The 16,655-nt window shown below is 59.5% G+C and overlaps 2 protein-coding genes across 2 annotated transcripts in view; one reads left to right on the top strand and one right to left on the bottom strand.

The window, feature by feature from the left end:
- The window catches only part of RARRES2 (retinoic acid receptor responder 2), an 86,232-nt gene extending 72,215 nt beyond the window's left edge, over positions 1-14,017 (top strand). Inside the window, exon 6 of the mRNA XM_061415128.1 lies at positions 14,008-14,017. The gene's annotated coding sequence lies outside the window, so the exon portion shown is untranslated. The remainder of the gene's footprint in view (positions 1-14,007) is intronic.
- LOC133246944 (SCO-spondin-like) overlaps positions 3,906-16,655 on the bottom strand; it is a 51,436-nt gene continuing 38,686 nt past the window's right edge. The window contains 26 exon segments of the mRNA XM_061415486.1: positions 3,906-4,021; positions 4,659-4,809; positions 6,194-6,324; positions 6,568-6,628; positions 6,764-6,859; positions 7,169-7,386; positions 7,687-7,733; positions 7,860-8,002; positions 8,102-8,229; positions 8,328-8,530; positions 8,681-8,819; positions 9,218-9,334; positions 9,479-9,637; positions 9,943-10,221; positions 10,528-10,574; positions 10,827-10,951; positions 11,193-11,323; positions 12,257-12,424; positions 13,029-13,373; positions 13,560-13,606; positions 13,696-13,848; positions 14,118-14,364; positions 14,462-14,593; positions 15,441-15,608; positions 15,779-15,988; positions 16,487-16,642. Coding sequence (XP_061271470.1) covers positions 3,999-4,021; positions 4,659-4,809; positions 6,194-6,324; positions 6,568-6,628; positions 6,764-6,859; positions 7,169-7,386; positions 7,687-7,733; positions 7,860-8,002; positions 8,102-8,229; positions 8,328-8,530; positions 8,681-8,819; positions 9,218-9,334; positions 9,479-9,637; positions 9,943-10,221; positions 10,528-10,574; positions 10,827-10,951; positions 11,193-11,323; positions 12,257-12,424; positions 13,029-13,373; positions 13,560-13,606; positions 13,696-13,848; positions 14,118-14,364; positions 14,462-14,593; positions 15,441-15,608; positions 15,779-15,988; positions 16,487-16,642 — 3,824 coding nt within the window. The 3' untranslated portion in view covers positions 3,906-3,998.

The raw sequence follows: 16,655 nt of genomic DNA, 5'->3' as shown, positions 1-16,655 counted from the left end.
TGCTTGTTCTTGCGTCTGTTCCTTCCCATTTTTGCCAGTAACTGCAGTTGCATAGGACTCTCCTGTCGGGGTGGTCTGAGGAACATGAAGGGACAGAGGGTAAATACAGAATCACTGGGCATTGGAGCAGAAGTGTCCAGCCTGGCTTCCTCCCTCTCCACCCCATCCTGGAAGCAGAGCTGGAGACCAAGGTTTGGTCCTGGAAAGTGACCCAAGAGAGCAGACCTTGGGACTTGGGAGGGTTAAGCAGGGAAGAGGAAAAATTGATGGATGGATGCGTTTTCGAGGTCACTGCTGTAGGTATTGGGAGCTTCATTCCACTTCTAAGAATTATACAGAATGCCCCTCCCCATAATAGTCCATTGAACAATGGGAGGAGGAGAGCTCAGCATTCATCCATTGCTCCCATCCCCAGAAGTTGAGAGTTGCCCAACGAGACGGTAACTGCACTCGGTCCTCACACTTGTACTTCTAGCTGTGCTTGTATGGAGGCCAGGTGGACACTCTGTGGTCAGAAAGCCCTGGGGCAGAAAGCAAAAGAAGCTTGAAAAGAAGCTGCTGCTGCTAAGTCGCTTCAGTGGTGTCAGACTCTGTGCGACCCCATAGACGGCAGCCCACCAGGCTCCCCCGTCCCTAGGATTCTCCAGGCAAGAACACGAGTGGGCTGCCATTTCCTTCTCTAATGCATGAAAGTGAAAAGTGAAAGTGAAGTCACTCAGTCATGTCCAACTCTTAGCGACCCCATGGACTGCAGCCTAGCGGCTCCTCCGTCCATGGGATTTTCTAGGCAAAAGTACTGGAGTAGGGTGCCATTGCCTTCTCCGTGAAAAGAATCTATATAATGGCAAATCAGCACATGAACAAGAATGCTCAGCATCATTGGTCATTTGTTGTGGAGTCACTAAATCGTGTCCGGCTCTCTGCGACGCCATGGACTGCAGCATACCAGGTTTCCCTGTCCTTAAGTATCTCCCAGAGTTTGCTCAGATTCATGGACATTGAGTCAGTGATGTTATCTAGCCATTTCATTAGTCATTAAGGAAATACAAATTAAAATTGCAATGGGACACAACTTCATACCCACCGAATGGGTAATAAAAAAAAAATAAGAAAGATAACAGCAAGTGTTGGAGAGGATGTAGAGAAATGAGTCCTGGTACATTTTGGGGCAGAAGTGGGGATGGCATAGGGGCAGGGGAGGGAGATGTAAAATGGTGCAACCACTTTGGGAAACGGTTTGAAAGTTTCTTAAGAGGTTAAACTTACCATATGACCTAGCAATTCCCACTGCTAGGTATATAACCAAGAGAAATGAAAACATGACCACACAAAGACTTGTATAGGAATGCTTATAGCAGCTTTAAATGTTTATAGCATGAGTTTGAGCAAGCTCCAGGAGTTGGTGATGGACAGGGAAGCCTGGTATGCTATAGTCCATGAAGTAACAAAGAGTCAGACACAACTGAATGACTAAATTGAACTGAATTGATGGCAGCTTTATTCATAGTAGACCAAAAACAAGGAAGTACTCAACTGTCCATCAACTGATGAATGCGTAGATAAAATATGGCATATCCACACAATGGATTACTATTCAGCAACAAAAGGGAACAAGCTGTTGGCACATGCTGTAATATGAAAGTGTGAAAGGAAAGGAAAATAAAAATGGAGTTGGTATTGCTAAGAGAGCTCTTGAAAATGGAGCTGAGAGTCCATTAAGGACGTGTGACTTATTCATTTCTCAGCCTGGATGGAATCTGATCTTTTGACTTGTTGGCTTGTGGAATACAGGGTCTTGTTGATTTGTTGGTTTGGGGAATACAGGGTCCAGAATACCTTCCAGAAACTCAAGATACTAACCAGACCCTTACCCTAAAATATGATCATCTGTTTACTTCTTGGATCCACGGACAAAGCAATGTTGCATGCTATTTTAGTTAACAATAATTGTTGCTGCCATCAAGCCATCAACAACTGTAGCCACAGCCCCATGGTGTACCCTGAGGGGATTCAGGATGGAGGAAAACAGCGTACTGACCCAAATAGTTAAGATGCATAGGTAAGGGATAATTTCAATGAACCCAGACTCTTGCATCTTCCCATACATAGAAAAGCACTACAATCATTAACTGGAGATATCAATATTTTGTGATTAGCAATAATCAATTGATGTTCAACTACATTTTTTTTTTCCTCAGAAAAATCTCCTATTATTCCTCCACTGCCTCAGAGCTGTCTGAAAGGCTGTCTCCCAAAACATAGTCCTCAGTAAGGGCTCCAAATAAAACAGGCAATTTTTAGGTAGCGTGTTTTTCTTCCGTTGACAGGCCTTCTTTAAAATGACTCCTGATTCTTAGTATTAGTAATATGCTCAGTCGTGTCTGACTCTTTTTCAACCCCATGTGTAGCCCACCAGGCTCCTCTGTCCATGGAATTTTCCAGCTAAGAATACTGGAACGGGTTGCCATTTCTTACTGCAGGGGATCTTCCCAACCCAGGGATTGCATTTGCAGGCGGATTCTTCACCACTAGCACCACCTGATTACTTATCGACAACTATTTTCTGACTCACATCAGACTCAATCCACTCTCTCCAGGCAACTTTAAACAACCTCGTGGCTCTTTGTTTTTATTAGCCCCCAAATCTTTCTCTTCCTCAGAACACTCCTTCAGGGTTACCCGTATCCATGTCTCCTGAATTGTAATTCTTAAGGTTCCCAATAAATTTATTTGCAACCTCCTGTATTATTTATTTTGCTTGACAGATGAATCTCAAAATCATCATGCTAATACAAAGGAGCCAGACATTTATATAAAGTGTCCAGAACAGGCACATCTTAGTTCAGTTCAGTCACTCAGTCGTGTCCAAATATTTGAGACCCCATGGACTGCAGCAGGCCAGGCTTCCCTGTCCATCACCAGCTCCCAGAACCTGCTCAAACTCATGTCCATAGAGTCGGTGGTGCCATTCAACCATCTCATCCTGTCAGCCCCTTCTCCTCCCACCCTCAATCTTTCCCAGTATCAGGGTCTTTTCCAATGAGTCGGTTCTTCGCATCAGGTGGCCAAAGTATTGGAGCTTCAGCGTCAGCATCAGTCCTTCCAAAGAATATTCAGGACTGATTTCCTTTAGGATGGACTGGTTTGAACTCATTGCAGTCCAAGGAACTCTCAAGAGTCTTCTCCAACACCACAGTTCAAAAGCATCAATTCTTTGGCGCTTAGCTTTCTTTATAGTCCAACTCTCACATTCATACACGACTACTGGAAAAACCATAGCTTTGACTAGACGGACCCAATAAAACGGATTGTTTTATACAATCACTGGGCCTGGAGGTGGGAAGAATGTATCATAAATTGGCTTGAAATAATGCAAATGTTCTAAAACTAGCCTGTGGTGATGTTTGTGTGTGTTTTCTATGAAAGTCAACTTTTATAAAACTTTGTGTGTTTTCCATAAGTCATGAAAGTGTAAACTCAAAATGGGTGAATTTCATAGGATCTAAATTATATCTCAATAAAACTTTTCAGAAGGAGGAAGAGAAGCAGACCTCAGCATGAGATGAATGTATCTTGCATGGAAATGCCTGCCAGAGCTGCAGCTGCTATCAGATGGGGTGAGGGATGGGACCTGGGGCCCTAGAGATGTCTCGTACCAGAAATCTTAAGACTTTACATCCCAACTGCTAAAGATGAGGAATCTGAGGTTCAGATATGGGAAGTGACTTGCCCAAGTTCACTAGCATGAGCGATTCGCAGAGGTTTCCCAGGTGGCAGTCCTTGTGCAGGTCCAGGCCAGGGCGCAGAACCCACCCTCCCACCCCCACAACTCCCAGCCCACCTCCCCTCCCCTGTGAATCCTGGGATGCAGACTCTGTACACGGGCTTGCTGCCAATGTCACTTTATTTGGAATATGCTAGAACTAGAATAGGGGATGGGGGACGGGGCATGGGAGGAGGGGTCATGATGGCCAGTGCAGGCCTCATCAGGGAAGCCGTCAGCGCTCTGAGAAATCACCTCCTGGAGGACAAATAAAAGGGAGATGCGCTATCAAAAAAGGCAGGGTAATCGGGCTGGGAAGGGATGGGGCTGGAGAGAGGGAGGGTGCTGAGCAAACTGGCAGGATAGGAAGGGAGAGCCGCCAGGAGGAAGACCGCAGTCACGGTGAGCTTCTGCCCCAGGCGTTCTCAGCGCCTTTCCATCTCTTTCTCACCCCCCACACTGTGTGGTGGCCTCGGGTTAACGTGTACCAGGTGTTTATAGAGAACCTGGCACTTCGCATACAGCCTCTCACCAAGTCCTCCCAACAAGCCTGTGCAGATCGTCACCTGGGTGTAAAGACGAGGTCATGGAACCTCAACAAGGAAGGAAATGGATGAGCTGGGATTCGAACCTGATGTGCCTGACCCCGAACATCTGGGCTTAAGTGTGATTAGAGAACAAACCAACAAGAATGCTAAGAAGGGGAATGGAGCAGAGCAGAAGGACTCGGAGGAGGAAATTCCCGCGAGGGGCTGTCGGGTAACGCGCCCGGCCTGGCCAGCTCCTGGCCTCAGGTGACCCCAGACCCCGGCCTAAGCCCCGGCCCCGCCCCTGCCCCACCCAAGACCCCGCCCACAAAGAACCCCGCCCCTCCGGGAACCCCGCCCACACCCACCCTGGCAGGCGCTGCACTGGCAGCTGTGAATGACCGGCAGCACCACCAGCTCTGTGCGGCCGCCAGGGCAGCGCAGGTTCAGGATGCGCACCGGGTTCTCAGGGTCTAGGCGGTAGCTACAGCAGTCACACTGACTCTGCAGGTACGGCTCCTGGGCGAGAGGGAGCGGATGGCTGAGCTGGGGAGGGGCAAAGAGTTTGCCCAAGCCACCTGCCTTCCCTGGCCTTTCCTATCCAAGACAGCAGAGTGCAGGGAGAACCAGATCCCAAGATCTCAGCTCCCAGACCTCTTCGCCAAATAGGGAAGCCAGGCGGGGGGCGTGTCACCACCAAGCCCCCAGTTCTCCAAGAAGCCCACCTCCTCCATTCCAGGCCCCACCCGTCTGAGCATCCAACAACTTGCAGGTTAAACGAGTGCTTTTTTAACACGCTCATCACTGCATCCTGGTAGCAGTGGGGAAAAACACGGGTCTACTTCTAAGTCTAGTTGAAGAGACAGAGTAGTAATTTCTGAACCTACAAATAATGAAGTCCTCAACTGCACAGTCCGATCCTAAGTGCAAAGTGAGTTCTCACTCCAAAGCAGGCACTCTTGCTTTATGATTATACAGTAACTCTGTGAGTCCTGCTGAACTTTTGATTTAATTTTACATGTAATTCTAACTTTATTTTTAAGTAGATCATACATTCACACAATACCAAGTTAAAGATCGACAACAGAAAAAAATTCTCCCCCGACTGTATCCCACTGCCACTTACTTTTTCCTCCCCAGAAAAAAAAAATGTATTAACTGTCCTCTCCTCACTCTGTGTTTTTAAAAAAAACCCAAAAAGTGATTTGAGAGGCATTTCCAGAAGGTTTCAGGAGTGCTCGGAGGAGCAGGAGAGTGGCCACAGGTTGAGGACCAGGTGGGAAAGCACCTTTGTCTTCCAGGCATAGGTTACTTTGGCCAGGTGGGCTGAGGCAGGGCCAGGAGCCGAGTGAGGCTCCACTATGGCTGGATGCCGGGCAGGTCGGAGCCACAGCTCTCCAGGCTCAGGGCTGGGGGAGTCAGGGTGACACAGGGCTCCTGAGGAGGTCGGCACCAGGAGGGTGAACGCAGAGCGGAGCTCTGTCTCAGTCTTCTGGGCAACGTCCAGGACGAGACTACCGTGGATAACATCTGCCCTTCAGCCTTCGCTAACTGTATCACGGGTTAACTCAGCGCCTCCCTGCCTTTCTCTGTTGTTCTGGCTAGCCTGTCTTGAGGGGCACAGTGGGCTGAAAAGTAGGTGCCAGGGGCTGTGTGGGGCCACAGTAGGGAGGAGCGGGACAAAAGCCCCAGGAGGGGCAGGAGGCAGGCAGCAGACTCCAGAACCCAAGCCCCACTGAGGTCGCCAGGCCACCTGGCTCTGATCAGCTGTAGGCCTGCGAGATGACTCTGTCGCTCATGTCCCCTGGGCTCTGCCTGGGTTCTGGGCTCGCAGCCGCAGGCCCTGGGTGTCTGCCGGTTGAGCTGCCTCCCTGAGCCGGCAGGCCCCCTGCCCCATGCTCACCTCAGGCAGGACGTTGGTGCTGGATGGGCAGTGCCCGCTGCAGTAGTTCACTTCCACCTGCTCTAGGTAGCAGGCGCCCTTGGTGAGGTTGCGAAGCTCCGTGAGGTGCCTGCAGGAGACGGGCTGCTCTTCTGTAGGAGAGGGGCAGGGCAGGGAGTGGACCATGATGAGGGGACTTCATGAGGCAACAGAGCGTGGACCCGAGCAGGGCAGGCTGGGTGGGGTGGCCTGGTATTGTGATGCAGTGCCGGGGGGTCTTCACTCTGCTAGTCTACATGGTGGGGAGGACGGGGGAAGGTGGCCTCCCGAGGGCAGGGGGTGGGGGTGGGAGAAGGGCCCAGAGCAGGCAGGAGGGGCCCCCCGTCCCGGCGTACCTGGAGCCTCCTGGCGGCAAGTGGGACAGCAGCCTCCAGGCTCCTGCACGGCCGTCTCACCCTGCAGACGGAGGGGGCACCCCAGTCCGCTCAGGAGGAAGGCCCAGTGCCCCACACTGCCTGCTTGAGGCCCTGAGACCACCCTTCAGGGAGGGACCCAGGAAGGAGCCCAGGGCCACGGGGCTCAGGTGGGTACCTGGGCACAGGTGAGCGGGGGGCAGTGCTGGGTGCAGATACTCTCCCCGCTGACGCAGCGGCAGCTCTCACAGGCCTCCTGCCACTCGGATCCCGGCTGGGGAAGGGGGGCAGAACTTGCTCTCCACACCCCCCTCCCCATCACAGACTTTTCTGTTACCCAGCCCCCACCCCGAGCCCACCCAGGGGCCTTGCCAGGGCAGTGGCCTGAGACCAGCGTTGGCAGCAAGGGTTTCAGGAGGGAGGTGGGCCCCTGGGGGCCAGAGATGGTCCAAGTGTGCCAGCCGCTGGCCAAGCTGCCTGCTGCTGCGGGTCCGGGTACAGGGGTAGGAGCCAGGGACAAACCAGTAGTCCAGAGCCCTGGGTCAGGAAGGGCCAGGGGGCACTGAGGGCCACAGTGGCTCACCGGGTGGGGGCGCCCATGGTGCCAGCACTCGCAGAGATCCACGGGCACGCAGGGGCCCTCCTGGCTGCGGAAGTGCCCGCGCTGGCACACACAGCCCGGGGCCTGCCTCCCACTGCAGTTGCCCTGGGTCTCTGTGGCGTTGGGTTCCCGGCATGTCTGCTCGCAGGGCCCCAGCTCCCCGGGGGCCACCTGCTGCCACGTTTCTCCGGGGGGGCACTCTGCCAGGGAAGACCACCCATCCCACCACTCAGGTCAGCCCTGGGTCCAGCCTCCACCCTCCCCCTCCCACACTGGGCACCCCAGGTCCCTCCCCGCTCCTCAGCACTGCCCACTCGGCTCCAGCAGCCTCCAGATATCCTGGTCTCCAAACCCACCTCTCAGCTTCTATCCACCCTCCCATATAGTAGTGGGGCCCAGCTTGGTGGCTGGAGGGTAGCACTGGCCCCTCTCCCCTCATCAGGGCAGCCTGGCCTTGGCTTTGGAGGGACCAGCAGGAAACTGGGCAGCCCACATCTCACCCTGACAGTCAGTGAGGGAGCAGCTGAAGGCTCCACCTTGGCAGATGCTGGGAAGACAAATGCTCTCTTCAGATGCCTGCCATGCCTTCCTCCCCACCCCCATTCTCAGCTCCCCACCCGTACTCCCAGCACCCCACCCTGACACTCTCCCCACCCACACTCCCGGCCCTTACCAGTGGGTGCAGTTCTGGGTGAGCAGAGTCCCTGGGGGCAGCTCTCGATGCTGCTCTTCAAGAGTCAAGGTGAGGCCCCAGGGCAGAGACAGCTGGGTGCAGGGGCACTCGGCAGGGGGCACACATGTACCGTTGTGCAGTAGCTGAGGCAGGGCAAGTTCGAGTTACATGTGACCACCACTCCTGCCCCCCCACCAGCCTGGTCCCCGACTCGAGAGTCAGGACACAGCGCCCGAACCCACCTGCCCTCTGGGGCAGTCACAGCCAAGCTGGCAGGGTTCCTGCATGCAGGGGGTGCCAGGCTGCAGATGCGAACAGAGGCGCGGGCACGAGACAGCGCAGGCACTGAGCACCTGGCCGGGTGGGCACTCTGGGGGTGGAGGGGAAGCAGAGAGTGAGGTGGAGTCCAAGGGGGGTCCTCAGGACAGGCCCCAGGCTGGGCAGGAACCTACCACCCTGGGCACTAACCGGGGCAGGGCTGCAGGTTACAGTCCTGCCGTTGCTCCGTGTCCTGGGCCTGGCACGGTGTCACCCCGGGGCCCTCCTTGCAGCTCCGATGTCTTTTGGTGGTGCCCCCACCACAGGGAGCAGAGCAGTTGCTCCAGGCTGACCAAGGCCCGAGGGTTGGACACTCATGGGAGGAGCACGCCAGGGACCCGTTGACACAGGTGCTGGGGGCAGGGGTGTGCAGAAAGGGCTCAGAGCCCCGAGAGTCAGGGTGAACAGCCTTTGCTCCCTAACGATGCCCCATTCCTTGAGCTGGCCCGAGCCTCCCACCCAAAGCTCCCCATCCCCGTGTAGCCATTGGAGGGCATTCGTACCAGTTTCTGCAGTCCAGCCGCACCACCTCAGCCGGGGCCAGCGCCCAGGAAGCGTTGGGGCTGGGGAGGCCGCAACGGCAAGAAGACACAGGCACACAGTGCCCATCCTGTACCAGCTGGCCAGGGGGACAGCGGCAGCCTGGGAGAGGGGGTGGGGGGACAAGCAGGATGTGGCAGGTGCACACGGGGAGCCCTCTCTCAGCAAGAGGGATTCCAGTGCCTAGGGCAGCCCTGGTGTGCCCTCCCTCCCGCCCCTCCCACAGGATCAGGCCTCTCTAGGCTGCCCCGTGTGTGGAGACCCACCTTGGGGACCTCTGAGGCTGCCCCAGAGCACCCCAAGGACACAGCACATCTTGACCAAGGCTCACTCAGTCAGGACCCCCAGCTGGTCACTAAAAGTGACCCAGGGATCCACTCTGCTGCCCTGTAACTCATGACCCAGCCGTCCACCCGCCCCAGGTCACAAGCTCTTGGGCAGCAGGAGGCAGTGGGCTTCCCCAGAGTCCCTGGGCCAGGCGGTGGGCATGGCCTGGCCACCTGGGCGGCATGGTCCCTGCAGACACTCCACGCGGTCCCAGAGGTCAACACAGCTTCTTGGGCACTGGTTGGCACAGTCAGGGGTGGGCACGGTGTCCTGGGCCTCGCAGCTCTCTCCTGCAGACCAGAAGGTCGGAGTCTGAGCTGGGGTGTTCTCGAGTCCCCAGCCTTCCACGGGCACCTCCAGGGGCTGAAGCAGCAGCCCCCACCCCACCCCAGAGGCCATATCCCCGGCCCCTCTTTCAATGCTGGATCCATTACCTGGGCAAGGCCCCATGTTACAGCTCTCAGTCTGAGCCCATGGCCCCCGGCAGCCTCCTCCAAGGGGGATCCCGGCCTCTCTCCAGCGCAGCCGGAATCCCCCACTGCAGGGCACCTGGCAGGGGCTCCAGGCCCCCCAGGGACCCCACTGACATAAGTCTGGGGAGAGAAAATGGGAGTCAGTGTCCAGGCCCACCCCCCACCCCCTGGCTCCCTCTGCAGCCCTGAGCCCCCTTCCTCCTCTTCCAGCTGCTGCCCCCTCCCAACCTCAAATCCAGCAGACCCTGGAGTCTAGCAGGAGGATGAGCCAGCCAGCTAAGGGCCCCCCCACCAACAGACATGAATAGCGGAGCCCAGCCCTACCCGGCCAGGCCCCGCCCCCTACCAGACCCCGCCCATCCCCAGCCCCAGGTGGCCCCGCCCCCACGGGCCCAGTCCCCACGTGGCCCCGCCTCCCCCATCACCTTGGCAGGCTCCAGGGTCTGGACAGAGGCGTTGTTGGCTGAGGGGCACAGTGCAGAGGTCTGGGTCCCCGGCCCACGGCCTCCCTGTCTCAGGGTCCAAACAGAGGCGGTGGCGGTGCTGCTCCGAAGCCAGCGTGGGGGCCGAGGTGGGGGACAGGCCAGCTGTGTCCTGGGGCCAGCGTTCCTCTAGGGCAGCCCTGGAGGTAGGGGCCAGCAGGCCGAGGGGCAGGCAGGGCCCACAGGGTGACCACTCAGACCAGCCGCTCAGAGGCAGAAGACCTAGGAAGGGCGGCTTGTGAGCGTCCTTCCCAGGGACTCCCCCCACCAGACCCAGAGACCACAGTGGATGGGGAATAAGAGGCTCCTGTTGTGACCAGAAAGTTCCAGAAACAGGAGAGCTGGAGTAGGGGGACCAACCATCCTGGTTTGTCTGGGACTGTCCCAGTCCTAGAAATGAACGTTCCAAGTCCCACTCCCACCCAGTACTGGGCAAAAAACCACCCCCACCCAAGTCCTGGGCAGAAATCCAGCCCCCTACCCGAGTCCTGGAAAAAGAGGGACAGCTGGTCTCCTCGGTCCAGTTACCTTGACAGCCTTGGCTGGTGCACTGTAGCTCCCCGCGCTGGCATTCACTGTGGGAGGGGGTGGTCAGGGTGGGCTCCAGGAGGCAGGACCCAGCCCAGAATGGTGGGTTGGTGGGTGGGGGGCTCATGTAGGGGTAACCTGGACTCTGGGCTCATTTGGAGCAGGGGGAGGCTGGGACCTTGGGGTTCTGCTTGGCCTTCTCTGCGGGGGTCAGGCCACCCTGCGGAACCCCTCCTCCTCCCCGGTCCAGTCCCTGGTCCCAGGCCTCTGGTGCCACCTCCCTCACCCCCAACACTCACCACTCTTTGCAGCCCAGCTGCAGGCGGTCCCCGGGGGCCAGGGTCACCCCAGCTCCTTCTCCTGAGACGTGCTGGCAGTTACACTGTTCTGGGGGTACGCAGCCTCCGGCCTGCTCCAGTAGCCCCTGTGCAGAAGGGAACAGGGGACAAGGCCTGGTGGCATCTCATCGTCACCCTAATGCCCACCCATGCCTGGCCCCCAGCAGGTGCCATGCATGCTGCCGAGTCAATGGTGTGGGCAAACGGCCGCCTGGCAGAATGTGCAGTGCTGTCCGGATGAGAGGTTCGGAGGGGAGGGTAGGAGGTGCGGGAGAATGGACAGGGGACCCCTCCTCCTGGGGCATCTCCCCTGGCTCCACTCCTCACCTCAGGGCAGTAGCAGCCAGGCTGGCAGGGCGGCAGGTCCTGGCAGAGCCAAGGGCTCAGGTATGTGGCACAGAGTCCAGTGCAGGGGGAGCCACAGGCCTGGAACTCGAAGGGAGGCGCACAGCTGTCCTCTGCAGGGGGAGGCAGGCAGGCAGACAGGCTGGTGCAGGGTGTAGCCCAGAGACACCGTCTGCCCCCCAAACCCAGAGGGCACAGTGCGTGGTCCCGTCACCTCCCCTTGAAGTCACCCAGTAAGAGTGCAGGATACTGCCCCCCTGCAGTAGGTAAGGGCAGACCAGTGTTGCCCCATCCATGCCCACTCAGTCCCTGTAGGCACCTCCAACTGTTTGGACCCAGGAGAGCCAGCGGGCCGCAGGGGGTTCAAGCCCTGGCAGGTAGCTCCCAGGATTGGCAGGTGGGAGGCAGAGGGGTGGAGATGGAGGGCAGCTGGGCCCATAAGTCGGCAAAGACCCACCATGCCTGGGGCAGCTACCAGTGGACACAAAGCCACAGCTGGGGGGCTTCCCTGGTGGCTCAGTGGTAGAGAATCCACCCGCCAATGCAGGAGACACAGGTTCGATCCCTGGTCTGGGAAGCTCCCATGTGGCAAGAAGCAACTAAGCCCGTACACTACAACTATTGAGCTTGTGCGCTAGAGACCAAGAGCTACAACTACAGAGCTCATGTGCTGCAACTACTGAAGCCCACGTGCCCTAGAGCATGTGCTCTGCAACAAGAGAAGACACCGCAGTGAGAATACCAAGCACTGCAACTAGAAAGTAGCCCCCACTTGCTGCAACTACAGAAAAAGACACACACACACACAGGCACAGCTGGGAAAACCACGGTGAAGGCTTGTGGGGCAGGGTGGGGGCGAGGGTGAGGCAGGGAGCAGCTGGAGCAGGGTCCCAGCCAAGGGCAGAGTCCGTGCAGGCGCGGGCAACCCCTCTGAGGACCTGGGCACCCTGAGTATCACTCTAAGAGGAGCTGGCGGTGCCCCCTGGGGACCCCGGGAGGCCCCTGCCAGGGTTCGTCTCCCCAACTCCTCGCTCCCGGGGCCTCACCGGAGCAGTTTCCCGTGAGGCAAGGCCGGAAGTGGCCGTCCAGTCGAGTGCAGGGGGGGCCCGCCCTGGCGCCCCCGGGCGTGGGCCGCTGGTGTCGGTAGCGCTGCTGCACCAGCACCTCGCATGAGCACCGCGTCCAGCTGCTCCAGCTGCTCCACACACACTCCTCTAGGGACCAAGTGGGGCCAGGGCTCAGCCAAGGGCCTCTCTGAGCTCCCCAGCCTCTCTCCCACCCACCCTCCTCTCTCATCCCAGCCCCAGCCAACACCCTGAACAGGCAAAGGGCCAAAGGAAGCCAAGAATTCCGAAAGGTCCCAGCTGGCGGGCTTCCCTGCCACCCAGCAGTGAGGGTCACATGCCACAGGGCTCTAAAGGACTGATGGTGGAAGAGGGAAAACACTGAAAAAAGTCTTGAGAGGAGGTGCATGCTTGCTCAGTCACTCAGTCGTGTCTGACTCTTTGTGACCCCACAGACTGTAGCCTGCCAGGCTCCTCTGTCCATGGGATTCTCCAGGCAAGATTCCTGGAGTAGGTTACCATGCCCTCCTCCAGGGGATCTTCCCAATCCAGGGATCAAACACAGGTCCCCTGTGGCTCCTGCACTGGCAGGCAGATTCTTTACCATTGAGCCACCTGGGAATCCCTTGGGAGGAAATAAACAGACGTATATTTTGGGGAGATAATCTGGAACTTGATTATAATAATAAACATTCTCTGGATCTTGCGCAGGTAGGAGACAGAGAAGGGGGCTTCGCTTCTGACGCGCACTCACCCAGGCAGGGCCCCGCGTAGCAGGCCTGGGTGTCCAGGCGCGGGGAGGTACTGTTGCAGGCGGGCTCAGCCTCAGCCAGCGGGCAGGGGCAGGATGCAGAGCGAGAGGCCAGGCCCGGACCGCAGCTGCGGGAGCAGGGCCCCCAGGGGCCCCAGGAGCAGGCGTCTGGCAGCGCCGGGCAAGGCCACAGCCCGCAGCGCCGGCTCTGGGCATCGGGACCCAGGCAGGGGGAGCCCCCTCGGGGAGGGGCCGAGGCCACACAGACCCGGGTGCGGACCTGGTTCCCACCTCCACAGGAGACAGGGCAGTCAGACCAGGGGGACCACGGCGCCCAGGCCCCGAGCCCTGCAGGAGGCAGCAGGGAGGTTAGAGAAATCAGAGGGGCAAAGAGGCAGAGGGCTGGACGGGACCCTCAGCACACAGGGGCCGGCGGTTGGAAACACGGCGGGAGGGAAACACAAACAGAGCTGATAAGCGGAGGCCAAGGTGGAAGGCTAGCAGGGTAGGGGGTTTGGGAATGAACCCCCAGACCTGCACACTCGGCGTCTTCACATATGATGCCCTCCGGGGTGCAGGAGCTGAGGGAGGAGCCCAGACTCAGGGACCCTGCTGCCCAGCAGCATGGCACCCTCCCCTGTCTGCCCCCCGCCCCTGCCCCAGGGCTCACCACTGCTGGCATCCATCCTGCAGCCAGCTGTCCCCCAGGGAGCGGGGGCGAGTGCCCTGCAGGCACAGGGGTGGGCACGGGGACTGAGGGCAGGGCTGGCTCTGGGACTGCTCCTCCCGACACTCCGGGGCCCACGAGCCCGACGTGGAAGACCTGGGTGGGGCCCCGGGGCGGAGAAGGTGAGAGATGGTTCCGGGCCCTTCGTCACGCCTCCCACCGCCCGTGGGGAAGCCCAGCGCAGGTGTGGAGGTGGCTAAGGAAAGTCAGGGATGACCAGGGACCAAAGCCAAGGCCAGGTCACGGGGTGGCACAAAGTCACCGGCGGGGACAGGATCCAGGAACCCCGGCAGTCCAGGAGGCCGCGTCCAGGCTGCGGGAGGCCCCGGTGGAGCGAGGTGACACAGGCTGGCCCTGCCCCATACCGGAAGCGGCTCTGCTGCCCTGTGGGCCCGCACGAGCGGCTGCAGGGACTCCAGGTTGACCAGCGGCTCCAGGCGCAGTGGGCAGGAGGCGGGCAGGGCTGGGTGGTGCAGGAGAGCTGCCCCGCCCGGCACGTGCAGTTGTTGCAGGCCTCCTGGTGCTGGCTCCCCGGGGCCCAGCTGTGGCCCTGGGCATCCGTGCACTCGCAGTGCCCAAGGGGCACGCAGCCGCCGTCCTGCTCCAGGGACCCTGCGGGGGGCGGCCCTCCAGAGCTGATGCCCCCGCCCCAGGGCCCCCCTCTGCCTTCCCCCTGAGCTGCCCCGCCGTGCCTGAAGGGAGCACCTACCCTCGGGACAGCGGCAGCCCTGCTGGCAGGCCTGGTCCTCCTGACACACGATCCCCTCCTGGAGGTCTGAGCAGCGGCGGGGGCAGCGGTTGGCACAGCTGACCACCTCCATGCCTGCAGGGCAGCCCTCCTCTGGGCAGACAGGAAGACCAGAGTCAAGAGGCCCTGAGCCCTGGGACTCGGGAACCCTCCCCCTGCCCCATGGGGGCCACCCTGACCTCCGTGAAACCGTATGACCCGTCCCTCCCCTCCCCCAGGCTGGTGCCCAGGGAAGCCTGGGGTCCTGGGGAGACCCTGGGGGTCCTGAGGACACACTGAGTGACAGTCAGTTCCTCTCACTGTGAGTGCCCAGAACCTAGCCTGCTCCTGAGAAGTGTTTGTGAGGTGGACTGAATGCGTGCATCTAAAAGCCAGCGTTCTCACTTATGTGGCTCCTTTGTGTTCATCCAGAGAAGGATGGAAGGGATGGGGGGTGATCAGTGTCGGGGGTGGTCCTAATAGAGGTGGTGGGCCTTAGAGTACAGGGTCCATAGGGTCAGTGAGCTTGGAAGTACCAACTTCAGAAGGAGCTGGAGCTCGGAGTGGGGGGCAGGGGTGACAACCTGGCTGGCTCAGTGGACCTCCCAGGCACCAGGTATCTCAAGACTGTTATCCTCAAACCCCCTGAAACTCTTGACTGGGTGGTTCCAGGAACTGAAGCGGGGGGGTGGGTCACAGCTGAAAGGATGAGCTCTAGTCCCAGGTCGGGGTGGGCAGTGGGGGCGGATTGGGCAGCTCAGCCCTAGCCACTGGTAGTCCTTGCCCAAAGCCCGGGCCCCACCACCATCTGCCCTTGTGGGGCTCGGTTTCCTTCACTGGCCGATGAAGTAGCAGCCTGCCCCCCATCCACGTTGCACAGCGATGTGGGGGGTGAAATTAGAGGAGGGGGTGGGGAGAGCTTCGCAGGGAGCAAGCAGGAGGGCTGTCACCACTGCCGTACCACAGGGCGTGGGATTGCAGAGCCGTGCGTGATGCCTCTCCCCAACACAGGGGGCGCCGCCGTTCTTGGGTGGGGGGCTCGAGCAGCTGCGGCTCCTCAGGGACCGGCCCCCTCCGCAGCTCCGGTCGCACCAGGACCAGGGGCTCCAGCGTGACCAGCCTCCGGGCACTGAATGGGCCAGAGAAGGGCTGCACCAGGGGTCTGGCTCAGGCAGGGACCCCCACGTGTCCCCCAAGCCTGGGGCGAGGTCCCACGCTGGAGATGGAAGGGCCCGGGGTCGGGTGGGGCACTGATGCTCAGGAAGGGCAGTCTGGCCAGGCGCTCACCGCCCACCGCACCTGGGCAAGCTCGCAGGTTGCAGAAGCGGCGTTCCTGGTAGGCTGTAAGCACGTCAGGGCACCAGTGTCCACCGGGCCCTGGGGGGTGGTAGGCCCGCAGGCGGCGCTGCTGGCCCACCCCACAGCTGCGGGAGCACGGCTCCCACGGGGCCCAGGCAGTCCAGGAACAGTTCCCGGCCTTGCAGCCAGGGCCGGGGCACAGGGGCAACTCTGCGGGCGGGACAGGACGCCGCTGAGCTGCAGCCAGCTCCCTGACCCCCACCCTCCCCAGCCCAGCTCAAGTGCCAACCTCCTCAGCGGGGGCTGACTATGCCCCATCCTGCCCCCCTTTCAGATCTGACCCTGACTGTCGTGTGGCTTTGGCAACCGGGCCTCAGTTTCCCCTCTCTCGGGGTGACAGTGGCGCAGGGCGGGGAGACAGTAGTCCCAGACTCCCAGGGTGGCTGAGGGATTTGGATGGGACCTTTTTAGGGGGGAGTATTTGGTACCCACATGAGTGAGGATGGGTGGAAGGTGGCAGGGCTCTCCAACAGCCGTTGGGGTTCACAAAGAAGGCCCAGGGTCAGGTTGAGAACTCCATATTTGCACAAGGAGTATTAGATGTGGGGCTTGGGGCTGGACGTTGGCTGGGGTTAGAATGACGCGTTAGAGGGGAGGTTCAGGGTCCAGACCCGGAGCAGCGTCAGAGGTCAGGACCAGAAGGCACACCTGTGCAGGAGGGCAGGTTGCAGGGGCGTTCCTGGGAAGCGGCACCCCCAGTGCAGTTCGCCAGGCAGAGGCGGCTGCGGCTGCGCCAAGCAGGGTGACCCGGGTCTGTGCAGGTGCCGGAGCAGGGGGACCACGGGGACCACAGGCCCCAGCCGCCTTGGGTGGGGAG

The sequence above is a fragment of the Bos javanicus genome, chromosome 4, assembly GCF_032452875.1.
Source record: "Bos javanicus breed banteng chromosome 4, ARS-OSU_banteng_1.0, whole genome shotgun sequence".
Taxonomy (NCBI): domain Eukaryota; kingdom Metazoa; phylum Chordata; class Mammalia; order Artiodactyla; family Bovidae; genus Bos; species Bos javanicus.
The sequence above is the reverse complement of the archived record's forward strand: the minus strand, read 5'-3'. Positions and strand labels throughout refer to the sequence as shown.